General features: G+C 41.6%; 1 protein-coding gene across 1 annotated transcript in view; it reads left to right on the top strand.

Annotated features, from left to right (window-relative positions):
• Positions 1-27,562, top strand: part of TPO (thyroid peroxidase) — a 93,056-nt gene that overhangs the window by 42,319 nt on the left and 23,175 nt on the right. The window contains exons 10-15 of the mRNA XM_038771652.1: positions 496-1,011; positions 11,208-11,466; positions 13,583-13,753; positions 14,938-15,175; positions 23,445-23,656; positions 26,857-27,027. Coding sequence (XP_038627580.1) covers positions 496-1,011; positions 11,208-11,466; positions 13,583-13,753; positions 14,938-15,175; positions 23,445-23,656; positions 26,857-27,027 — 1,567 coding nt within the window. The remainder of the gene's footprint in view (positions 1-495; positions 1,012-11,207; positions 11,467-13,582; positions 13,754-14,937; positions 15,176-23,444; positions 23,657-26,856; positions 27,028-27,562) is intronic.

Raw genomic sequence — 27,562 nt, 5'->3', positions numbered from 1 at the left:
ACTGCTTCCCCAGTGGATAGCAATACAAATACCAACGATGATGATGATGATGATGTTCTACACAGAATTAACACTCAACAAATAAGCGCTTAGTACAGTGCTGTGCACACAGTAAGCGCTCAATATGATTGAATGAATTGGATGAATACCGTTGACTGATTGATGGAGTCAATCAATCACATTTATTGAGGTCTTACTGTGTTTAGAGCAGTGTACCAAGCATTTGGAAGAGTACATTATAACGGAGTTGGTGTCCAGAAAGGCAACTAATTCACGTTGACAACTCACAGAAATAATTTGGAAAAATCCAACGGTGTGCTTTTTAGCCTCTGATTGAAAAATTAGCTTTCTTTTTTAAGATCGAAACATCACTTATCCTCTGGCTGAGACTTTGATTTTCAGTGGTTTTTCTTGAACATTGCCTGTGTTACATAGGTTGAATTCCCAATTTCCTTTTCAAAACCAAGACTCTGAAGCATCTCTCTTGTCCCCCAGCTCCCCACCAACGATACCTTGTCGACAAGTATGGGCTGCTTGCCCTTTTTCCGCTCATCTCCTGCATGTGGCACTGGAGACCAAGGAGCCATCTTTCACAACCTATCCGCATCCAACCCCAGAGAGCAGATCAATGGATTGACATCATTCCTCGATGCCTCCACGGTTTACGGCAGCACACCCGCTCTGGAAGAGAAGCTGAGGAACTGGACTCATGACGAAGGTCTCCTTAGGGTAAATTTGCAGTTCTCCGATCAGGGTCGGGCGTACTTGCCTTTCGTCTCCCGGGTCCCTTCTCCCTGTGCCCAAGCTCAGAACACCGATCCAGCGGAAAGAATTGAATGCTTTATGGCCGGGGATGGTCGGTCCAGCGAAGTGATTTCCCTGACCGCTTTGCACACTCTCTGGTTGAGAGAACACAATCGCCTGGCCAAAGCCCTGAAGAAATCCAATCCTCACTGGACCTCTGAAACCCTCTACCAGGAAGCTCGGAAAATCGTGGGGGCCCTTCACCAGGTAGGTTGATGTTGCAGTTCATTCATTCAATCAATTGTATTTATGGAGTGCTTCCTGTGTGTGAAGCACTGTGCTAAGAGCTTCGGAGAGTACGATAGCTTGGGTAGTTGTGTCCACTGGTAGTCCTTTTATTCATTCCATTATATTTACTGACCACTTACTGTGTGCAGAGTACTGAACTAAGCGCTTAGGAGAGTGGACAGGGAATGTCACTGTTTATTGTTCATTCATTCATTCATATTTATTGAGCGCTGACTGTGTTTAGAGCATGTACTAAACGCTTGCTGTATTGTACTTTCCCAAGTGCTTAGTACAGTGCTGTGCATACAGTAAGCACTTAATAAACACGATTGAATGAATAAACAGATGCATTTTCTGCCCACGACAAGCTTACAATCTAGAAGGGAATGAATGAATATATACGATTGAACGAATGGATGAATGAACATCATCATCATCATCATCAATCGTATTTATTGAGCGCTTACTGTGTGCAGAGCACTGTACTAAGCGCTTGGGAAGTAGAAGTTGGCAACATATAGAGACAGTCCCTACCCAACAGTGGGCTCAGTTTCGTTGAAATATTCCTTGTTGGCAGGGAATATGTGCTTAGCTTCTCATTTATTTTCCTGAGTCCTCTGCACCTTGTGGGTGTTCAATAAATGCCACTGATTGACTGAACAATTGATGTACCCACCAGTCAACTGGAATAGGATAGCTGCAGATCTTGGACTGATTTCGGGAAATTAAATGGTGTGGTTTGGGAGGTATTTAATGAGTGAGAAGAACACAAGCTTATCAAGTGTGACTACTTAGTTGTGCATTAATAGCAGCACTTTTAATCCTCCTGTCAGCCCTGCTGTTAGTTCTGTGGAAATAATAATAGTAGTGGTAATTGTATTTATTAAGAAAAAGGAAAAATATTACTACAGTTCTGATTGTTGGAGCCATGCTTCTGACCAAATAATCACATAGGGCATTGAGAAGAAGAAGGAAGAAGAAGAAGGAGGAGGGAGAAGGGGGGAGAAGGAGAAAGAGGAGGAGGAGAAGGGGGGAGAAGGAGGAGGAGGAGGAGGAGGAGAAGGAGGGGGGAGAAGGAGAAGGAGGAGAAGGAAAATGAGAAGGAAGAAGGAAGAAGGAGGAGAAGAAGGAGAAGGAGAAGATGGAGAAGGAGGAGAAAGAGAAGGAGGAGGAGGAAAAAGGGAGGAGGAGGAGAAGGAGAAGAAAGAAGAAGAAGAAGAAGAAGAAGAAGAAGAAGAAGAAGAAGAAGAAGAAGAAGAAGAAGAAGAAGAAGAAGAAGAAGAAGAAGAAGAAGAAAGAGAGAAGAAGAAGAAAGGAGAAGGAGAAAAAGAAAAATGAACTCACTCTTCAAGATGCACTGGTCCTGTGGAAATCCTAAAAAGTAGCTGGCTAACACTGGTGAAGTCCAAAACCTCTATCAAGGCAACCAACCTACTGGATCATGGCACCACAGTCTAGCATTGGAAGCCGCATGGCCTGGGGAAGCGGCCATTCATTTGACTTTTCTAGATTGTGAGCCCACTGTTGGGTAGGGACCGTCTCTATATGTTGCCAACTTGTGCTTCCCAAGCGCTTAGTACAGTGCTCTGCACACAGTAAGCCCTCAATAAATACGATTAGTTGAATGAATGAATCGTATTTGCTGAGCACTTACTATGTGCAGACCACTGTACTAAGCACTTGGGAGAGTACAATATAACAGTAACCAGACACATTACCTGCCCACAAGGAGCCTAGTTGAAAAAGCATGGGGGTTGGAGTCAGAGGACCTGTGTTCTAATCTCAGGTCAGCCACTTGTCTGCTGTTGTAACCTTTGGTAAGTCAGTTACCTCCTCTGGGCCTCAGTTACTTCATCTGTAAAATGGGGATTTTATCCTACTCCCTCCTACTTAGACCATGAGCCACATGTGGGTCGGGAACTGTATTCAACCTGATTATCTTGTACGCATTCCAGCACTTAGTATAGTTCTTGGCACACAGAAAGTGCTTAACAAGTACCACTATAGTTAGTAGTGATTTTATTATTTGGGCATAATTGGTCCATTCTCTGTGTTCCAGCAGGCATGATAGTAAGAAGAACAATAACAATAATAATGGTGGTTTTTATTAAGCTCTTACTCTGTGTCAGGCACTGTACTAAGCACTGGGGTGGATACAAGCAAATCAAGTTGTACACAGTCCCTGTCCCATGTGGGGCTCACAGTCTTGATCCCCATTTTACAGATAAGGTAACGGAAGCCCAGACTTGTCCACTTCACAGAGAAGTGAAGTAACTTTGCATACAAGGGCAGAGGTAGGATTAGAACCCATGACCTTCTGACTTTCTAGCCACTGTGCCATGTTATGTCTCTGAATAAGACTGATGGGGTGAGAGAGGGTGAGTGGCAGTGTGAAAATCACTAGCGGGCTCCACAATTCGTACATCTGGGTTCTCAGGTTTGAAGTGTAGAGATTGAGGTTCTCCTGTCATTCCTCAAGGGAGACTCCATCCATCCTTTTGTCACTTCAACTTGTTATTCTTCTAAACCTAAGACCGACATTTAATGCAATGTACTATCACTCAGCAGGATATAATACTTGATTAGTTGATTTAAATATGCCTTCATAAAAATTGTAGCAATTGCGGTATTTGTTTAGGTCTTACCATGAGCCAAGAGTTGGACACAATCCCCTGCCCCACATATGTGTGTGTGTGGGGGGGGGGGGTGAAAACATATTTACATCCCATTGTACAGTTGGGGAAACTGAGGCACAGTTAAACGACTTGCCCAGGGTCATCTAGCCGGCAAGGGGCAGAACCAGAATTAGAACTCAGGACTCCTGATTCGGAGGCCCAGGCTCTTTTGATTTAGTCTCTCCGCTTCCTTACAAGAAGCATTACTGCTCTCTTGTCTTTTCCATTTTTATTAACAGAGACAAAATTTATGGGCAAAGGATGACCCAAGGGGTGTCAATGAGGCTTCCTATTTTTAATGTTTAACTATATTCTGAGGTACATTAAGTTCCCATTCCGACCCTCACTTAGCCTTTCAATGTTTACTCCCACAAGACATGGACCAAAAATTGGCGACACAATGTGTTTATCTCAATAATTTGGTCTTCTCTGTTTTAAATTGATTAATATGCCCACACCATACAAAAGATCATCTGTCAACAATTAGGCCTGTAACTCTTAGTTTAATTTAATGTATTTTTTGAGACAGCAAGGATTATGTTTTCTGCCCACTCCTAGGTTACTTGAGTTGCATCAATGACCGCGTGAGTGAAATAGCTGGGAAGCAATCATGCCTGATGGATCTCAAGTGAGTGAGAGTGTTTTCCTACACAAAAACTAAGAAGGGCGTTTAGAAGAAGAAATCAGATAAACCTGTAAATTATAGAGAGGGCAAGACGGCTAATTTTCTCATCCTGATTTAAAAACCGATGATTTAAACACACAATAGGTCCTTTCTTGAAAGAATGAATTGAAGCAAAGTGCCATGCCCCAGTGAAGCAAATTGCAAGAGATTAAGACAACTTTATGGACAAAGCTAATAAAAGCAAGGAACTGACTCCCCTTACCCAAAGAGGTAGAGCTCGAAAGGAAGCAGATACAATAGTTTTAGTGAGATTGTAAGGAACAGGTTACAGTGATCAACATCAAGTGCATTTAAAAAAGGAACAGTTTGATTTCAAACTGGAAATTACTATTTGACTAAAAAATGGAATGCTGTGATTAAGATTGGATCCTGTTGAGTCTGCTCTCTAATATGCCTTTTCAATTAATGCAATTGAGCATTCACACCATGTCTCTTCCACTCTTTTCAATCCCTCAAAATTGGAAATATCTCACCTACGGAGCTCAGAGAGCTTCAGTGCTTCTAACGCCAAGACTTTTTTTATCCGGAATGATTTTTCCTCTCCTGCTTCTAGATAATCATTACTTGTCTTCCTTTTCTTTGCATCACTCTTCATGCTTTGGTTTCTCAACTTGGAGTCTTTAAATCACCTCAATTCTTTTTCCCATTTTTCTGTTTCATCTCAGAGTTTTTTTTATGCATGTTTATTACCAATCTTCTCCCCCTCCGGAGTGTAAACTCATTCATTCATTCATTGTCGCATTTTTTGAATGCTTACTGTGTGCAGAGCACTGTACTAAGCTCTTGAGAAGTACAAGTCGGCAACATATAGAGACGGTCCCTACCCAACAGTGGGCTCACAGTCTAGAAGGGGGAGACAGACAACAAAACAAAGCATGTAGATGGGTTTCAAACCCACAGAATAAATAGAATTATAGCTATATGCACATCATTAACAAAACAAATAGAATAGTAAATATGTACAAGCAAAATAAATAGAGTAATAAATCTGCACAAATATATACAAGTGCTGTGAGGAGGGCAAGGAAGTAGAGCAGGTGAGTGGGGATGGGGAGGAGGAGAGGAAAAAAGGCAGGGAATGTGTCCACCTACTCTGTAGTATTATACTCTCCCAAGCACTTAGTACAGTGCTCTGCATTCAGCTAGTGTTCAATAAATACCACCGATGGATTGACTGATTAAATACCAAATAAAAAGTTGCCTGTAATGAACTGGTAAAATCCCCGCTGTGCTTTGATTTTAAAACATACAATGAGTTGGATGCAGTTCCACGCCTCTAGATTATATAAACTCATTGTGGGCAGGGAACTTGACTCTACCAATTATGTTGTATTGTGCTCTCCCAAGCGCTTAGCACACAATAAGCTCACAATGAATGCCACTGATTGATTTATTGATTGACCTCCCTCCATTCCAGTTCACTAATGCTTATTACTCAGTGGCATAAAATGGTAGCCATTAAATTCTCCTTTAATCAAGGCTATCCGAACTCCCATCCTGAATTTCAAATTTGAGATATATAATAATAATAATGACTGTGGAATTTGTTAAATGCTTGCTATGTGCCAGGCACTGTACTAAGGGCTGGGTGGATACAAGGAAATCAGGTGGGACACAGTCCCTGTCCCACGTGGGGCTCACAGCCTCAATCTCCATTTTACAGATAAGGCAACTGAGGCCCAGAGAACTGAAGTGACTTGACCAAGGTCTCACAGCAGAGAAGCGGCAGAGTCAGGAATAGAACACGTGACCTCCTGACTCCGAGGCCTGTGCTGTATCCACTATGCCATTTTGCTTTCCTGTATTATATATCATTGGCAATGTGATTTGATAAAAATGTACTATTGCATTTGAATCATGTCAATATTCAATTTAAAGGAAATCCCAAGTCATTTGAAAACGGTTATAGTTGGGGAATAAGAAGGACATTTTAACCTTTTAGTGCTGAATTCACTCTGGATTATCTTTGTCAGGGTGGATTTTTGTTTTGTTTTCTTTTGTTTTTTTGTATTTTGCTCCCTCCTGGGATAGAAATCAAAACGATGTAAAGTCTAGAGCTGGAAGAGTTGTCATTAAAGTAACTACACTTGAATTTGAAGTTTTCTCATAACCCAAAATGATAAAGGGCATATGATTTAAGGTATGCTCTCCCAGTGGAATAAGGTGAAAGTTACATACATTTTCACTTCAAAATATATTTTTTTAAAAGGTCACACCACAGGCCTTGATTAAAGAACCACACATTAGTGTCAGCCCGTCATGCGGATATTATAGAATCACAGGGATATCATTGATAACTTTGCTAAAAAAACAATTATTGGAATCATTTAAAACACAAATTAACACATGAGGGCCACCTTATGCAAATTGATAAGATTTTCTGCTTCACATTTAATAGGTTTCTGAGAAGACCAGGTTCTTCTGTAGGTGATTTTTGTTGCAACGTGACTTTGGTGCTTCTATGCAAGATGCCAGTTCTATTCCACCCACCGCATAGCTTTTTTTATGTCATGGTGAGATTTGTTTATGTTTTCTTAACCGAGACCACTGTCAGCTAAACACAGTAGCTTCCATTTTCTGGCTGAAAAGCAGACTGAATGGGTTTGTTTTTCTTGTATTCAGGAGAGTCTCTTAAACTTTGTTGCTAGCCAGCCACTCTAGACACTGCGTCTGAATTGTGAGAGAAACAAATTACTAGGTCATGGCAGCTAAACGGCCAACAGTTTAAAAGATAAACTTTGGTTTTAGGACACTGATTCAGCTCTCTCCTCCCTACTTAATCTTCCCTTCACCCCCAAACGCCCATTATACTCCAGACAAAACAAATGGCTCCTCCAATATCAGTCAACTAACTGTACCTTGCCCTCACTTGTCTCCGCAATCAATCCCTTATTCACACCTTCCCGCACACGTCTGGAACTCCCCTGTCATATCTGGAAGACTATCACTCTCCTCGTCTTCCAATCCCTTCTGAAATCATATCTTCTTCAGAAAGCCTTCCCTGATTAATCTTTCATCCACTCATCCATTTTCCCCCTCCCTGTGGCTTTGCCCAGTCAATTAGTATCGCTCCTAAATGCTTAAATGCTCCCACTGTCCTTTAGCCTAAAGCACTTACGAGCACATAATCAAACTTGGTGGATTCCCTTACCTCTAATTTGTTTCGATTTCTGTCTTCCCTCCTTGCGGGCAGGGATTATGTCTAGTGAAATCCTTAGTGGAAAGAGCCAGGGCTTGGGAGTCAGAGGTCTTGGGTTCTAATCCGGACTCCACCGCTTATCAGCTCTGTGACTTGGGGCAAGTCACTTAACTTCTCTGTGCCTCGAGTACCTCATCTGTAAAATGGGGATTAAGACTGTGAGCCCCACGTAGGACAACCTGTTTACCTTGTATCTACGCCAGTGCTTAGAACAGTGCTTGGCACTGTTGCCAACTTGTACTTCCCAAGTGCTTAGTACAGTGCTCTGCACACAGTAAGTGCTCAATAAATACGATTGAATGAATGAATGAAAATATAGTAACAAATATCATCATCTTCCAAGTGCTTAGAACTCTGGTGAGTTCTATTTATTTTATTTTGTTAGTATGTTTGGTTTTGTTCTCTGTCTCCCCCTTTTAGACTGTGAGCCCACTGTTGGGTAGGGACTGTCTCTATATGTTGCCAATTTGTACTTCCCAAGCGCTTAGTACAGTGCTCTGCACATAGTAAGTGCTCAATAAATATGATTGATGATGATGATGATGGTGAGTACAGTGCTCGACAAAGGATAAGCACTCATTAAATACCACTGATTGATTGATAAACAAAATTACAATAATAATTGTGTATTTGTTAAGTGCTTTCTATGACCAAGGACTGTGCAAAGTGTTCGGGTAAATACAAGATAATTAGGTTAGACGATAACAAATACAAACATAAAAATTGGAATATCTTAGCTAGGAATGAGTAGAAGTCCATTTATGTTCCAAATATCTTAAGTCTGAGCTGAAGCAAAAATCTATATTGGAAATGTGCATTATCTTAGGCACAGTAATCTTAAATATCCAACATTGAATTATTTTAATTAATAATATATAAATTATGCCACCCAAAATGTTAGTTGCTCACATGCATTTCATTTAACCCCCATTTTTTTAATTTCCATATTGCTAATCCAAATAAAAAACACACTTATTCAGTAAAGTCCCCCTCTCCTAAAAGATCCGAATAGAAATGTTAGTGTCAGTCTTGAGAAGCAGTCTTATTTTCACAATCTTTTATGGCCATCAGTCAAACACAGTGCTCTGCACACAGTAAGCGCTCAATAAATACAGTTGAATAAATGAAATACATGGGTCATTCATTCATTCAATCATATTTATTGAGCGCTTACTGTGTGCAGAGCACTGTACTAAGCGCTTGGGAAGTACAAATTGGCAACATATAGAGATAGTCCCTACCCAACAGTGGGCTCACAGTCTAAAAGGGGGAGACAGAGAACAAAACCATGTTTTGTTGCCAACTTGTACTCCCCAAGCGCTTAGTACAGTGCTCTGCACACAGTAAGTGCTCAATAAATATGATTGATGATGATGAAAACCAGACATATTAACTCCAAGGCCTGTGCTCTTTCCGCCAGGCCATGCTGCTTCTAGGCCTGTCTTTTCCAATCCTCCTGGAGCCAGATGACAGCATCTGGAATAAGGGTGCATCACCACCTCCTCTTTGCTCCCAACTCAAGTCTGCAATAGGTCTGTACCAAACACTTAGTACAGTGCTCTGCACACTGTAAGCGATCAATAAATATGACTGACTGACTGTTTGTCCTATGTACAAACCCTCACTTCGCAAGGCCTTCACTAATTAAATTCTAATCCCCCCACTTTAAAAAGCCCCAAATCCCACGTCATCCCTTTCAGTATCACTTAAGCACCTAAACACTCACAACTTCTGAACATATCTTATATGGGCTCTTGCTTCCTCAATCAATGAATCAGTGGTGTTTATTCATTCATTCATTCATTCATTCATTCATTCAATTGTATTTATTGAGTGCTTAATCCATGCAGGCCACTGGATTAAGCACATGGGAGAGTTTCTCTCAGCCATAACCTCATCATGGGCAGGGAAGATGTCTCCTAATTCTGTTATACTCTCCCAAGCACTTAGTATAGTGCCCTGCACATAGCAAACACTCAATGAATACATACGATTTACTGATTGATTGTTTGGCACCTACTAAGCACTCAATATTTACCACTGACCAATACAAAACCTTTGGTACATATGAGCACTCAAGTAGCTCATTTCTTCTTATGTATAATTTATCATCTCCCCTAGTAGATTGGGATATGTTGTAGGACAAGGATCATGCCTTCTTAATCATATGGTTCAGTGCTAGGAACAGTAATCGATCAATGATATTTATTGAGTACTCACTGTGTGCAGAGCGATGTACTAAGCACCTGTATATATGTATATATGTTTGTACATATTTATTACTCTTTATTTATTTATTTATTTATTTATTTTACCTGCACATATCTATTCTATTTATTTTGTTAGTATGTTTGGTTTTGTTCTCTGCCTCCCCCTTTTAGACTGTGAGCCCACTGTTGGGTAGGGACTGTCTCTATATGTTGCCAACTTGTACTTTCCAAGTACTTAGTACGGTGCTCTGCACACAGTAAGCTCTCAATAAATATGATTGATTGATTGATTGATTGATTGGAGAGTACATTAATAACAAAGTTGGTAGACACATTCCTTGCCCACAACAAACATAAAGTCTAGAGTGGGGAACAGCTATTAATATAAATAAATTATGGATATATACATAAGTACCGTGGGACTAAAGGTGGGGTGAATAAAGGGCACAAATCCAAGTGCCAGCAGGATGCAGAAGGGAGTGGGGGAAGAGGAAATGAGGGCTTAGTCGGGGAGGTCAGTAGGCGCTCAAGAAATAGTACTGATTAAAGTGCTGTATATAATAAGATAATAATGTTATTTATTCATTCATTCAATTGTATTTATTGAGCGCTTACTGTGTGCAGAGCACTGTACTAAGTGCTTGGGAAGTATAAGTTGGCAGCATATAGAGACGGTCACTACCCAACAGCGGGCTCACAGTCTAGAAGGCGGGCTCACAATTATTAAGCACTTATTATATGCAAAGCACTGTTCTAAGTGCTGGGGAGGCTACAAGGTGATCAGGTTGTCCCACGTGGGGCTCACAGTCTTAATCCCCATTTTACAGATGAGGGAACTGAGGCCCAGAGAAGTGAAGTGACTTGCCCAAAGTCACACAGCTGACAAGTGGCGGAGCAGGGATTTGAACCTATGACTTCTGACTCCAAAGCCCGGGCTCTTTCCACTGAGCCATGCTGCTTCTCTGTATATACTGTGTTCACTGCTTTACTCTGCCTGGAGAAGTAGCATGGCCTAGTGGATAGGGCCTGGAATAAGAAGGTCATGGGTTCTAATCCTGGCTCTGCCACTTGTCTGCTGTGTGACTTGGGCAAAGCACTTCACTTCTCTGGGCCCCAGTTACCTCATCTGGAAAATGAGGATTGAAACGCGGTGAGCCCCATATGGATCAGGGACTGGGTCCAACTTGAATTTGCTTGTATACACCCCAGCACTTAGTATAGTGCCTGGCACATAACAAGCGCTTAACAAATACCATGATTATTATTATCCTTCCCTTCTTACCCTTTCAATCCTTGCACCAGTGGGTTTGAAATGAGTGCCAAGGGGATCACTCTGTGTATAGCATGGGCTAAATCTCCATCTTCTAAACCAGAAAAAATTCATTTATTCTTTCCCTTTCTTTCAGATAATAACCATCCGGGACTACATTCCCAAAATAATCGGACCTGTGGCTTTTGAGCAATATATTGGCCTTTATGAAGGATACGATCCAACCATGAACCCTACAGTGTCAAATATATTTTCAACAGCTGCTTTTCGCTTCGGCCATGCTACAATTCACCCAGTTATAAAGAGACTCGATACACAATTCCAGGATCACCCAGACCTCCCCCACCTGAATTTACATGAGGTTTTCTTCAGTCCTTGGAGAATTATTCAAGAAGGTAATTTCTTTTTTCATCTGGTCTGCGTGTTTTCCATTATTATGGTGATTTCCTCAGCTGCACTTAATTACATTCCTGAATCTTTTGAGAGGCCAAGACCATTAGTTAATTGTACTGTTGGTTCAGCTTGTTGAATGCTGTCCAAAGAATCAGTGTCCACTGGGATGAATTATTTTTATGCAGTGGCCTTTTGTAACTAACACGCCACAGTGTTCATTAGAAATAATGAACGTTCCTTCATTCCTGAAATTCTGAGTCAACAGGCTTCATTTTTCCACCTCAAAGTTGACTATGAGGCTGGGGCTACTTACAGAAATTGTTACCGATTTTATGTATTGTTTAATTTTGTAAATTTGTTAATTGTAAAATGTGTACAGTCTCTAGAGACGCGGCATGGTGTAATAGAAAGAGCTTGTACCTAGGAGTCCGAGGATGTGGGTTCTAATTCCGGCTTTGCCACACATCTGCTGTGTTACCTTGGAAAAGTCATTTGACTTCTCTGGGCCTCAATTTCCTCATCTATAAAATGGAAATTAATCCTACTCCCTCCAATTTAGAGTATGAGCCCTGTGTGGGACAGGGAACTGCATCCAACCTGATTAACTTGTAACTACTCCAGCTCTGAGATATAGTAAATGCTTCACAAGAAGCAGCATGTCCTAGTGGAGAAATCAGGGACCTAAAAATGAGAAAGACCTGGGTTCTAATCCTTACTCTGCCAGTTTCCTCCTGTGTGAACTTGGGCAAATCACTGAACTACTCTGTGCTTTCACTTTACTTCTCTGTGCTTCGGTTACATTAGCTAGAAAATGGAGATTAAGACTGTGAGCTTTTTTTTTTAGTATTTTTAGGTACTGACTATGTACTTGCATATACCCCAGAATTTAGTACATTACCTGCCACTAATAAGCTCTTAATGAACACCATACAAAAAAGTACCACCATTATCATTATTATACATTCATTTATTCAAGCACTGTTCTAAGTGCTGAGATAGATACAAGGTAATCAGGTTGCCCCCCGTGGGGCTCCCAGTCTTAATCCCCACTTTACAGATGAGGTAACTGAGGCACAGAGAAGTTAAGTGACTTACCCAAGGTCACACAGCCGATAAGTGGCGGAGCCGGGATTAGAACTCATGACCTCTGACTTCCAAGCCTGTGCTCTTTCACTAGGCCACGCTGCTTCTGAACTCCCCCAAGCACAAAGTACAGTGCTCTGCACACAGTTAAGTCCTAAATAAATACCACTTATTAATTGATTGAAAGAGATATTTAAACAAGAGCACCTGGGGTAAGCTTAGCAGTTTACTCCCTCTAGACTGTGAGCTCGTTGTGGGAAGGGAAAGTGTCTGTTTGTTGTTGTATTGTACTCTCCCAAGGGCTTAGTACAGTGCTTTTCACACAGCAAGCACTCAATAGATACGACTGAATGAATTAATAATCACAACAGTCTCCACTTTTTTTTGATGGCATTTATTAAGCGCTTACTATGTGCAAAGCACTGTTCTAAGCACTTGAGAATTAGACTTTCTTTTTATTTGGTCAGTTCATGTAGTTAGTTCATGTAGTTATAGTACTATAGATAATTAAATGAATAAATAACAGATATATACATAAGTGATACATATACATAATACATATACATAATAATTACATATTACATATACATAATGTAATATGATTACATATACATAATAATAATAATCACATTTATTGAGTGTTTACTATGTGCTATGCTTACAACCTAGAAGGGAAGAGGGATATTACTATAGATAATTAAATGAATAAATAACAGATATATACATAAGTGATACATGTACATAATACATATACATAATAATTACATATTACATATACATAATGTAATATGATTACATATACATAATAATAATAATAATCACATTTATTGAGTGCTTACTATGTGCAAAGCACTTGAGAATTAGACTTTCAGTTAATTATTTGGTCAGTTCATGTAGTTAGGGCCTCTAATAAGTGCCTATAATGTGACAAGCACTGTGTTCGGGAATAATCGGAGCCGGAGAGAAACGGGGTTTTATTTCTCTAGGACTTACAGAGGACGGATTTTTTTTTTCACGTTTTCTGAACATTACCAGGTGGTTTGGACCCCCTGCTGAGAGGCCTCCTGGCAAAATCAGCCAAACTCCAGACCCAGGATCAGCTGATGAATGAAGAGTTAACTGAAAAGCTCTTTGTGCTGTCCAGTTCTGGAGCCCTGGATTTAGCGTCCTTAAATCTGCAGAGGGGACGTGACCATGGCCTCCCAGGTAGAAGCCTTTCTTTCTTTTTTTCTTTTTCTTTTATGGCTCACAAACCCTCCCAGATAATAGTGTCATTGTTGGCCATAAAACAAACATAATGTTGGACGTATTGATGAAACAAGAACACACTCTCGTGTGTGCAATAAGAAACTCTGCTGACCCAGATTTGATAACAATGCCAACAAGTTGTTAAAAACAACCGGCATGTGTTATAAATATACAATTGTGTAACGGCTAATAATGTCAGCATTTCTGCTGTTTCCTTCCCCTGAGGATCGGCATAGATTACATCATTATTTCAGCATTTAGAACAGTGTTTTGCACATAGTAAGCGCTTAACAAATGCCATCATTATTATTATTATTATTCAGTGTCAGGATATCAATCAATCAATCGGTTGCATTCGTTGAGAACTAACTGTGTGCAGGGCACTGTATTAATCACTTGGGAGAGTACAATATAACAGGAGTTGGTGAACACATTCCCTGCCCACGACATGCTTACAACCTAGAAGGGAAGAGGGATATTACTATTGATAATTAAATGAATAAATAACAGATATATACATAAGTGCTACGGGGCTAAGGAAAGGGTGATACAGAAGGAAACAGGATTATTAGGAAATGAGGGCTTAGTCAGGGAAGGCTTCCTGGAGGAGTTATGCTTTTAATAAAGCTTTAATGGTGGAAAGAGTGATGGTCTCTTGGCTTTGAAGAGGGAGAGCTCTCCAGATAGCAGCAGGACGTGTACCAGGATTTGGAGGCAAGAGAAATGAGACCAAGGTACTGTGAATAGCTTGGCATTATTATTATTAAGTGCCGTCGAGTCGTTTCTGATTCATAGCGACTCCGTGGATAGATTTTCTCCAAAACGTCCCATCCTCTGCCATAATCCGCAAGCTTTCTAATGGTTCTTCCATTATCGTTGTTATGATTCCTCTAAATCTAGCTGCCAGTCTGCCTCTTCCACATTTTCCCCGGACTTTTCCTAGCATTAGTGTCTTCTCCAGAGAATTAGCCCCCCTGATTATGGAGGAGAGAAATGAGAGGGCTGGGTTGTAGCACATAATCACTGACCTTGTGGTAGTGTTGTGACTTGGCTTTTAGAATAGCTGCACTTCATGTAATAATTGTTTCACGGGCATGTTGATAGGATGCGGAGAAAGGCCTCAGTGTCTGTACTATCTGTAGGTTATAATGATTGGAGAGAATTCTGTGGTTTACCGAGACTGAAGACTCAAGCTGATCTGAACACGGCCATTGCCAACAGGAGTTTAGTAGAAAAAATCATGGAGTTGTACAAGCATCCCGACAACATCGATGTCTGGGTCGGTGGCCTAGTGGAAAACTTCCTTCCGGATGCTAGAACTGGTCCACTGTTTGCTTGTATCATCGGAAGGCAAATGAAAGCTCTGAGAGAAGGTGACCGGTATGTACTGAGAACAAGATATCTACTTTCTTTATTTATTTACTTTATTTTATTTGTACATATTTATTTTATTTATTTTATTTTGTTAATATGTTTTGTTTTGTTGTCTGTCTCCCTCTTCTAGACTGTGAGCCCGCTGTTGGGTAGGGACCATCTCTATATCAATCAATCAATCAATCAATTGTATTTATTGAGCGCTTACTGTGTGCAGAGCACTGTACTAAGCGCTTGGGAAGTCCAAGTTGGCAACATATAGAGACAGTCCCTACCCAACAGTGGGCTCACAGTCTAAAAGGGGGAGACAGAGAACAAAACCAAACATACTAACAAAATAAAATAAATAGAATAGATATGTACAAGTAAAATCAATCAACAAACAGAGTAATAAATACGTACAAACATATATATATATATATATATATACATGGTAACATATATGTTGCCAACTTGTACTTCCCAAGCGCTTAGTACAGTGCTCTGCACACAGTAAGCGCTCAATAAATACGATTGAATGAGTACTTGTAGAATTTACCTAGTGCATTTGGAAATGGTGTATATCGAATGTATAGAATCATCTAAGGAAAAATGGGCAACCGTTCAAAAAAGTTATTCTCGATTGGCTTCTGGGACCATGTTCTTCCTTTGCCATACAATTTCTAGGGACTCCAAGATAATTGAAATTTCGATGAGTTTAAGGAAAAAGCCTATGTGTGAACTTTTTATCTGTGTACTGTGTGGATCTTGTCTCATGGTTCTTTTTGACATAATAATAATAATAATAATAATAATAACAATAATGGCATTTACTAGGTGCTTACTATGTGCAAAGCACTGTTCTAAGAGCTGGGGAGGTAACAAAGTGATCAGGTTGTCCCACAGGTGGTTCACAGCCTTAATCCCCATTTTACAGATGAGGTAACTGAGGCCCAGAGAAGTTAAGTGACTCGCCCAAAGTCACACAGCTGACAATTGGCGGAGCCAGGATTTGAACCCATGACCACTGACTCCAAAGCCCAGGCTCTTTCCACTGAGCCACGCTGCTTCTCTTATCATCGCATCATTCACGTTTCCCTTTTCATTGCATATTTTCCTTTCCATTGTCTCCACAACCTGGCAATATTTGAGATTGGATCTGGCAGTGAAGCGAAACAGAAGTACCTGATTGCTGGTCTCTTTCAGTCAGTCAGTCAGATTTATTGGGCGCTTACTGTGTGCAGAGCCCTGTACTGAGAGCCTGGAAGAGTACAATATATCAAAAAACAGACATTCTCTGTCCACACCAAGCTTTCACGTATCCTCCCTGTCCCTCGGTGAGTCAGTTACTGAGCTCACTGTTGGGGTGTGGAAAAGTCCAGAAGTCTGATGTGGCCTGTCATGCATAGATAAAGTATTGACATTGACATATTTGACATTGCCAAGCCTCAATCGTGCCACAGGCTTTTACAAAGACAGTAAGAACCGTACGGGAATCTTGATGTAGGGTCCTACTAATCGGATATGTAATGAGGTTGATAGACTCAGCAGTGTGTCTAACAGAAAGAGAAGAGTGAGTGCTTAGAAACACTATTATTATTCCTGGCACTATTATCCCTGGGTCTTTAATCACAGCTCCTGCTTGCTGTGTGACCTTCAATAAAATAATAATAATAATAATAATAATAATCACATTTATTAAGTGCTTACTATGTGAAAAGCACTGTTCTAAGTGTTGGGGAGGTTACAAGGTGATGAAGTTGTCCCACAGGGGGCTCACAGTCTTAATTCCCATTGTACAGATGAGGGAACTGAGGCACAGAAAAGTGAAGTGACTTGCCCAAAGTCACACAGCTGATGTGTCAGAGCTAGGATTTGAACTCATGACCTCTGACTCCGAAGCCCGTGCTCTTTCCACTGAGCAATGCTGCTTCTCTTTTATTCATTCAATCGTATTTATTGAGCACTTACTGTGTGCAGAGCACTGTACTAAGTACTTCACTTAATCCCCCGGGGCCTCGGTTTCCTCATCTGTACAATAGGAACAATATGCCTGATTTACTCCCTTGTAGATTGGGAGTCCAATGTGGGATTGGGACTTAATTCACATTGTACAGATGAGGGAACTGAGGCACAGAAAAGTGAAGTGACTTGCCCAAAGTCACACAGCTGATAAGTGTCAGGGCTAGGATTTGAACCCATGACCTCTGACTCCAAAGCCCATGCTCTTTCCACTGAGCCATGCTGCTTCTCTTATATTCAGTCAATCGTATTTATTGAGCACTTACTGTATGCAGAGCACTGTACTGAGCACTTTACTTAACCCCCCTGGGCCTCGGTTTCCTCATCTGTACAATAGGAACAATGTGCCAGCTTTACTCCCTTGTAGACTGGGAGTCCCGTGTGGGATTGGGACTATGTCTGATGAAATTATCTTGCATCTATCCCAGCGTTTAGCACAGTGACAGCATGTAATGTAATCCTGTATATATGTTTGTACATATTAATTACTCTATTTATTTATTTTACTTGTACATATCTATTTATTTTATTTTGTTAATATGTTTGGTTTTCTTCTCCGTCTCCCCCTTCTAGACTGTGAGCCCACAGTTGGGTAGGGACTGTCTCTATATGTTGCCAACTTGTACTTCCCAAGTGCTTAGTACAGTGCTCTGCACACAGTAAGCACTCAATAAATACGATTGATTGATTGATTGATTGATTGATGTAATGAAAGCTTAGTGGGTGGCTAGGGAAACAGACAATCAGTTTCCCCTCTTCCCGAAACTTATTGAAGGGATATCTCCTTCAAGAGGCCTTCCGTGACTAAACCCTCCTTTTCTTTTCTTCCACTCCCTTTTGCATCACCCCGACTTGCTCCTTTATTCATCACCCCCACTCCAGCCCCACAGTACTTTGTGCATATCTGTAATTTGTTTATTTATAGTAATTTCTGTTTACCCCTCTAGACTGCAAGCTTGTTGTGGGCAGGCAGGGAATCCATCTGTTGATTGTTATATTCTACTCTCCCACGCACTTAGTATAGTGCTCTGCACACAGTAAGCACTCGATATATATGACTGAATGAATGAAAGATCACTAATATTATGGCTACTAGCAGACTAAACTGTACGCTCACCGTGGGCAGAGATTGTCTCTACCAACTCCATTGTATTGTACTTTCCTAAGCGTTTAGCACAGTGCTCTGCCCACAATAAGTGCTTAATACCATCGATTGATGCTGGTGATCGTATTTGCTACTACTACAATTACTGCAGCTAATTATGGTTTCTAGCTCTTGAAGAGTTCTTCATTTTCTAGTAGGAAGTGGAGCCAACTTTATTCTACAGTGATGATGTATGGAGGTCCAGATATATTCTCGAGGGAAACATTGAAATCCCCGGTTCATTCATTCATTCAGTCATATTTATTGGGTGCTTACTGTGTGCAGAGCACTGTATTAAGCTCTTGGGAAGTACAAGTTGGCAGCATATAGAGACAGTCCCTACCCAACAATGGGCTTACAGTCTAGAAGGGTTGGTTTCAGTCTAACTAGTCTTGTATCTCGGTACATCACTAGTCCTCCAGGTTTCTTAGGTTGTGCTGTATTCCACGATGAAACCTTCAATAAACTCTCCTGGTAATGATTTATGAAAAGCCTCAAGGAGTTAGTCATTTTTAGTAGCAGCAGGATTAATTGAGCACCTACTAGGCGTAATGCACTTGGGAAGTACAACAGACACATGAGACAATTCCCTACCTGCAAAAAGCTTACATTCTAATGGAGGAGATGGACAAAAAATTATATACAAATAGGGTAATCTGAATAAATAATTGCCTTATAACAGGTATATGGAAGTTTGGAATTGTTAGAGATGGCAGTTAGCTCTCGGACTCGGGGTGACGGAAGCTACTAGGAGAAGAATTCTTCATTTATTCAATCATATTTATTGAGTGCTTACTGTGTGAAAAGCACTGTACTAAGCGCTTGATTCTTGGAGGACATGGGTTTAAAAAGGGCCCTGAACACGGAAGAGCTGCGAGGTTAGTGGAAGGAGGGAATCCAGTCCTTGGAAATAACATGATTAAGGGGGAAGACATGGGAGAGTTGATATATCAGAAGCATCTTGGCCCAGTGGATGGAGCAGGGATTTGGAAGTCAGAGTTCATGGGTTCTGATCCCAGCTTTGCCGTGGCTCAGTGGAAAGAGCCCAGGCTTTGGAGTCAGAAGTCATGGGTTCAAATCCCAGCTCTGCCAACTGTCAGCTGTGTGACTTTGGGCAAGTCACTTAACTTCTCTGTGCCTCAGTTCCCTCATCTGTAAAATGGGGATTAAAACTGTGAGCCCCCTGTGGGACAACCTGATCACCTTGTAACCTCCCCAGTGCTTAGAACAGTGCTTTGCATATAGTAAGCGCTTAACAAATGCCTTCATTATTATTATTATTATTGTCTGCTGTGTGACCTTGGGCAAGTCACTTAACTTCTCTGTGCCTCAGTTACCCCACCTGTAAGTGGGGATTATGACTGTGAGCCCCATGTGGGACAACCTGATAACCTTGTATTTACCCCAGATCTTAGAAAAGGATTAGAACCCAGGTCCTTCTGACTCCCAGCCCTCTACTCTATCCACTAAGGCCTGCTGCTACTCTACTTATTGATTTGCTCCTCAAGATACTAAAAGAGACTAATGTGAAGGCTCTTTTCCTCCATTTATTTCCAACTTTTATATTCCTAATTTGGTCTCCAATAGATAAGCTATCTTTCCTGAAACACTGCCTTATGCGGTGTTGTGATTTTTTCCTCCACATTCCCGGGCTCATTCTCTGCAGTTTGAAATGTCATTGTACCGCATGAATGTGACAAGGTAAGACACTAATTAAGAAAACAGCCTACTATTTTATCTTGTGTTTTGTCACATAAGCATTCCATTATCTTCTGTTGAAACACATCTCTTTTTAATCAGGCAGGGAGAGAAATAAAACAGGTTTCCGGAGCAATTTTGTTCATTTCTCATCTGCTAATTTTTCATAAATTAGAGACTTGCACATGGTAAAAGAGAAAGTTTTCCATTCCACCTGGTTTCCCCTTTTTCTGCTAGGTGGGGAATGGGTTCTGCAGGAACCCTGCAATAGGGAATACCTGGTTGTGTTATTGTCAGTCCAATCTACTGAATCTGAGCTTCTTTCCCCAATCAATCAATCAATCGTATTTATTGAGCGCTTATTGTGTGCAGAGCACTGTACTAAGCGCTTGGGAAGTACAAGTTGGCAACATATAGAGACAGTCCCTACCCCACCCTTCTCCATTTTCTGGGCAGACAGACGCCTGTTCTGTCGGAAAGTCGGAAAGAAGTTCCCAAATGCGGTCACCGTGTTCTTTCTGTGAATACAGAAGACCTGAATCCTAATCACAGTTCCCCCACATTTCTGCTGTGTGATCTTGGCCAAGTCACTTAGCTTCTCTGTGCCTCAGTTACCTCATCTGTAAAATGGGGATTAAGACTGTGAGCCTAGTGCGGGACAGGGACTGTGTCCAACCCAACTATGTTGCATCTACCCCACTATTATTATTATCCCAATTGATTTGTCTCTAGCCAGGACTAAGAATAGTGCCTGGCACATAGTAACATCTTAACAACTGCTACAATTATTATGATTAATGAATATTATTACTATAATAAGCACTTAACAAAAAATGTTAAAAAAAAAGTGTGGGGAGTTGCAGAGCTGAGTGTATTTCTTCAGGAATGAAACAATGAAAAGCCTGCATATGTGGCAGTTTGGGATGTTTCTCTTTCCTGTCAACATCAACATCGGTAGTATTTATTGAGCACTTATTGTGGGCAGAGCACTGTACTAAGCACTTGGGAGAGTAAAATATACAATATTGGGAAAGTACAATATTGGGAGAGTACAAGCACTTAGTACATTGCTCTGCACACAGTAAGCGCTCAATAAATACGATTGAATGAATGAATGAATATAATGGAATTGGTAGATACGTTGCCCACAGTGAGCTTACTGTCGAGACTGTAAAACATGTAAAACATGTAAAACCCACTGGTCACTTTTTGCCCAGGGTCCAACATGAGGCAGAGCACTGAGGAGGTAAGACTTTGAGGAGGTAGGCCTTATATCGGGAGAGAAGGGAAAAAGGGGAAAAGGAGGGATAGGAGAAAGACAAAACAGTAGAAAAGAGAAAGAGAGAGAGGGAAAGGAGAAACACCAGAAGGAGTGGGAACAGAAGACTTTGAAGAGGTAGGCCTTAGATCGGGAGAGAAGGGGAAAAGAGAAAAAGGAGGGATAGGAGAAAGACAAAACAGTAGAAAAGAGAAAGAGAGAAAGGAAAAGGAGAAACACCAGAAGGAGCAGGAACAGAAAATGACTAAATGCAAAGGGGAATGAGGGAGGTGAAGGTAAGTAGGCCCTTGATGATAACAGTCTTATTAAACATATACTATGTACTAAGCACTGTCACAAGTGCTCAGATAGAACTGGAATTGTATTCACATTTTCCAAGCGAACAAAACTGAAAGCCCAGAGAAGGTAGTGACTTGCCCAAGGCCACACAGCGGGCAACTGACAGAATAGAGACAAGATTCCGGGTCTCCTTGATGTGTAGTTCTATGCCCTTACTACTAGGCCAAACACTTGTGACTACTGAACCAGTTATATCATACAGGCTCTGCAGTTTTTCACAGAAATGAGGTTCATCTGTTGGAGTTATGTTTCAGATGGGAGTTTGCATTATCCCTATCCTGTTTTCCCAATTGCCTAGCATAGGGAGAGAAGCAGCATTGCCTAGTGGATAGAGCACGGGCCTGGGAGTTGGAAGGACTTGGGTTCTAATCCCGCTTCCACCACTTGTCTGCTGTGTGACCTTGGGCAAGCCACTCACCTTCTCTGTGCCTCAGTTACCTCACCTGTAAAACGGGGATTAAGATTATCCACCCACGGTCAGGGACTGTGTTCAACTCAATTACCTTGTATCCACTGCAAAGTTTAGAACTCAACCTGGCGCATACTAAACGCTTAATAAATACCATAAAAAAGTAGCCACTGCAGGTACACTTAAAGGAACTAATAACTCTTCCTTTTCTGTGGGCTTGAAAGAGTTTGCTTTCTGATTTGCAGTAGTGATATTATTTCCTTACAGTTCTCTTCCAGGAAAGTGCCTCATACTCTTCTATTTACCAATCTCCTGTCCTATTATTCCAATTTACTCTCTTCTCCTTGCCTGGCTTCTCTTCACCTTTCTTTGATTCCAAATGCCATAATCTTAGGAAGCAGCGTGGCTCAGTGGAAAGAGCCCGGGCTTTGGAGTCAGAGGTCATGGGTTCGAATCCTGGCTCCGCTACATGTCTGCTGTGTGACCTTGGGCAAGTCACTTAACTTCTAGGCGCCTCAGTTACCTTATCAGTAAAATGAGGATTAAGACTGTGAGCCCCATGTGGGACAACCTGATCACCTTGTATCCCCCCCAGGGCTTAGAACAGTGCTTTGCACATAGTAAGCGCTTAACAAATACCATTATTATTATTATTATTATTATGCCTGCCAAGACACAATAAACAGGTACAGTATACCTCAAGATGCAACCAAGTTACGTACCTTACAATGTGGTTTCGTTGTGGGGTATATTTTCCAGTAGATGTACATGCAGCTAATTAGGATGTGTTACAGAAACGATACTGCTTTCTGCCACCTGTCTGCTGTGTGACATTGGGCAAATCACTTCACTTTTCTGTTCCTGTTACCCCTTCTGTAAAACTGGGATTTAGATAGTGAGCCCCACGTGGGACAGGGACTGTGTTCATCCAATCTGATTAACTTGTATCTACCCCAGTGCTTAGAATCGTCCTTGACACATTGTAAGTGCTTACAAGTACCATAATTATTAATATTATTATTAGTTCTACAGGTAGGACAGGGATCATGTCTACCACATCTATCACTGCACACTTCCAATTGTCAATTTAAAATTTGCCTTTAATCCAAAACAATTCACGGATCCAAAACTAGCCATATTCCTCCACTTATTATTGTTATTATTATTATTCTCCACTCTGAAATTCTGCATTTGCACTTTATAGCTTCTCATGTGTTTCTTTTATTCAAGTCTCTTCACTATCTGTTCAAATAGCGAATAAAATAAACACCCAACTGCCTTTCAGGTTGGGCTGAGAATGATATAAGCCCAACTGTGGGATATTTACCGTAGACTTCGATAAAGAGACAACAGCTCTTAAGTTGGAAATATTGACGTGTTCTAAAATAACTTTTGATCCGTTCAGGTTTTGGTGGGAAAACCATGATGTATTTACTGATGCTCAAAGACGCGAACTGGAAAAACATTCTTTATCTCGAGTTATCTGTGACAACACGGGTCTGGCTAGAGTACCAGCCGACGCCTTTCAACTCGGGATATTTCCTCGAGATTTTGAGCTCTGTGACAACATGCCCGGCATGAATCTTGCAGCTTGGCAGGAAAATGTCCATCAGCAAGGTATTATTTATTTATTTATCTATTTATTTATTTATTTATTTATTTTACTTGTACATATCTATTCTATTTATTTTATTTTGGTAGTATGTTTTGGTTTTGTTCTCTGTCTCCCTCTTTTTAGACTGTGAGCCCACTGTTGAGAAGGGACTGTCTCTATATGTTGCCAACTTGTACTTCCCAAGCGCTTAGTACAGTGATCTGCACACAGTAAGCGCTCAATAAATACGATTGATTGATTGATTGAAGGTAGGTTTAAATTGTAAAAGTGGGCCAGTCCTCCGGGGAGCATGCGCTGAGAAAAGTTAGTGCAAACCTAGTCGGTGTCAAGTAAACCTAGTTTTACATTGAAAACATAGATTTGGATCTCAAACTCCGTAGATTAAATGAAGCAGCCCCCATTTCCTGCTGAGATGCCAGAATCTGGGATGAATTGTACTTTCCAAGCGCTTAGTACAGTGCTCGGCACACAGTAAGCACTCAATAAATACGATTGAATGAATGAATACTACTACTGATAATAATAATGATGGCATTTATTAAGCACTTACTATGTGCAAAGCACCGTTCTAAGCGCTGGGGAGGTTACAAGGTGATCAAGTGGTTGCACATGGGGCTCACGGTCTTAATCCCCATTTTACAGAAGAGGGAACTGAGGCACAGAGAAGTGAAGTGACTTGTCCAAAGTCACACAGCTGACAAGTGGCAGTGGCGGGATTTGAACCCATGACCTCTGACTTCAAAGCCACTGGTCTTTCCACTGAACCATGCTGCTTCTCTATGAATGAACCTTCTTGTTCCCCAAGCCAGGCCGGGCCACCTTGTACTAAGAGGACACACAGAGTCTACATGGCGCCAATCTGTCTCGGGTACAGTGGTGGTGGGTGTTTTGGGCCAGTTTGGGAGGTGACAGTGACAGTTTTGCTGATCTCCTCCACCCCACCTCGCCCTGTAGCTGGTACAGGACACATTTATTCATTCATTCAGTTATTCGTATTTATTGAGCGCTTACTGTGCACAGAGCACTGTACTAAGCGCTTGGAAAGTACAAATCGGCAACATACAGAGACAGTCCCTACCCAATAGCAGACTCAGTCTAGAAGGGGGTGACAGACAACAAAACAAAACAAGTAGACAGGTGTCAAAATCGTCAGAACAAACAGAATTTGTACTAGAGAAGCAGCATGGCTCAGTGGAAATAGCGCGGGCTTTGGAGTCAGAGGTCATGGGTTCAAATCCCAGCTCTGCCAATTGTCACCTCTGTGACCTTGGTCAAGTCACTTAACTTCTCTGCACCTCAGTTACCTCATCTGTAAAATGGGGATTAAGACTGTGAGCCCCACATGGGACAACCTGGTCACCTTGTAACCACCCCAGCGCTTAGCACAGTGCTTTGCACATAGTAAGCGCTTAATAAAGGCCATCATTATTATTATTACTATTAATTATAGCTATATGCACATCATTAACAAAATAAATAGAGTAATAAATACGTAGAAATATACAGAAGTGCTGTGGGGAGGGGAAGGGGGTAGGGCAGAGGGAGGGAGTGGGGGCGATGGGGAGGGGAGGAGGAGCAGGGGAAAAGGGGCTCTTTACAAAGCCTCCTGAAACCAGAGCTAAATAGCACAAGTTTCAGTCAAGGCCCATGTGTGAGCTCTATTGCTCTTAAGCAAGAGGAAGTCATCATTATCATCATCATCCTAATTATGGTACTTGTTAAGCGCTTACTATGTGCCAAGCACTGTTCTTAGCACTGGGGTCGATACAAGCTGATTATGTTGCACACAGCACGGTTCCACATGGGGCCCACAATAATAATAATAATAATAATGGCATTTATTAAGCACTTACTATGTGCAAAGCACTGTTCTAAGCGCTGGCGAGGTTACAAGGTGATCAGGTTGTCCCACAGAGGGCTCACAGTCTTCATCCCCATTTTACAGATGAGGGAACTGAGGCCCAGAGAAGTGAAGTGACTTGCCCAAAGTCACACAGCTGACAATTGGCGGAGCTGGGATTTGAACCCATGACCTCTGACTCCAAAGCCCGTGCTCTTTCCACTGAGCCACACTGCTTCTCTGTCAATCTTCATTTTCCAGATGAGGTTGCTGAGGCCCAGAGAAGTGAAGGGACTTACCCAAGGTCACACCGCAGACACGTGGCAGCACCAGGATTAGAACACAGGTCCTTCAGACCCCCGGGCCTGTGCTCTAACCACTAAACCATGCTGCTTCTCATGATGTGTGTTGGTATTAATGCTTACACTGTCACTGGGGGAGATACAAGATTATGAGAACCTCTACGGCTCCTGTCAATCTATCAATTTATTGAGTCCCTACTATGAGCAGAACCAAAGTTAATGATTCAAAGGAGATTCCTAAATTCACCACAAATTCGAATTAGTTGTTTGCCGCAGTATAAGCAAATTAACAAAGCAAAATCATCAGTTAGAGTGACGCGCTGGGGAGATTCAAAGGAAGACACTGTCTTTGTGAATATTGTGAATATTTGTGAAGCGCTTACTATGTGCCAAGCACTGTTCTAGGCGCCGGGAGGGGGATACGGGATGGTCAGGTTGTCCCACATGGGGCTTACGGTCTTCATTCCCATTTTGCGGATGAGGGGACTGAGGCACAGAGAAGTGAAGTGACTTGGATCCAACCCAGCCCTTGGTGCAGCGCCTAATACACAGGAAGCGCTTAACAAATGCCATTATTATTAGCAGCATGGCTCAGTGGAAAGACTCATAGGTCATGGGTTCTAATCTTGGCTCCGCCACATGTCTGAGCCCCCTCCTTCCTCTCCCCCTCCTCCCTCTTTCCATCCCCCGTGTCTTACCTCCTTCCCTTCCCCACAGCGCCTGTATATATATATATATATATATATATATATATATATATGTGTGTGTATATATGTTTGTATGTATTACTCTATTTTACTTGTACATATTCTATTTATTTTATTCTGTTAATATGTTTGGTTTTGCTCCCTGTCTGCCCCTTCTAGACTGTGAGCCCACTGTTGGGTAGGGACCGTCTCTATATGTTGCCAACTTGTACTTCCCAAGTGCTTAGTACAGTGCTGTGCACACAGTAAGCGCTCAGTAAATACGATTGATTGATTGATTGAAATCAATGTTTATGTCATTCATTAGGAAACACAAATCTCTCCAATTTCATGACCTGTTCTCTCTGTTATAGTTGGCACGTGTGGCAAACCAGTGAAGGTGGAAAATGGGGACTTTTTATATTGCTCAGAATCAGGAAGATCAGTTATCGTCTACTCCTGTCATCACGGTTATGAGCTTCAGGGTCACGAACAATTAACCTGCTCAAATGGACGATGGAATTTTAAGCCACCGGTGTGCAAAGGTGTGTGATTGTTAATTATAACAATAGTAATAATAATGGTATTTGTTAAGCACTTAGTACATGCCAGGCAGTGGGGTGGATACAAGGGTGGATAGAGAAGCAGTGTGGCTTAGTGGTACGAAATCCGAGGTCATGGGTTCTAACTCCAACACTTGTCAGCTGTGTGACTTTGGGCAAGTCACTTAACTTCTCTGTGCCTCAGTTACCTCATCTGAAAAATGGGGATTAAGACTGTGAGCCCCACGCGGGACAACCTGATAACCTTGTAACTCCCCCAGTGCTTAGAACAGTGCTTGGCACATAGTAAGCACTTAACAGACACCGTAATTATTATACAAGTCAATCAGGTGCAACACAGTCCATGTTCCATGTGGGACTCACACTCTTAATCTCCATTTTACAGATGAGGGAACAGAGGCCCAGAGAAGTGAAGTGACTTGCCTGATGACACACAGCAGAGATGTGGAGGAGCCGGAATTAGAACCCAGGTCCTTCTGAGTCCTAGGCCCGTGCTCTATCCCCTAGGCCATGCTAC

This window comes from Tachyglossus aculeatus, chromosome X1 (genome assembly GCF_015852505.1).
Source record: "Tachyglossus aculeatus isolate mTacAcu1 chromosome X1, mTacAcu1.pri, whole genome shotgun sequence".
NCBI lineage: Eukaryota > Metazoa > Chordata > Mammalia > Monotremata > Tachyglossidae > Tachyglossus > Tachyglossus aculeatus.
Note: the sequence above shows the minus strand (reverse complement) of the source record. Positions and strands in the feature narration are given on the sequence as shown.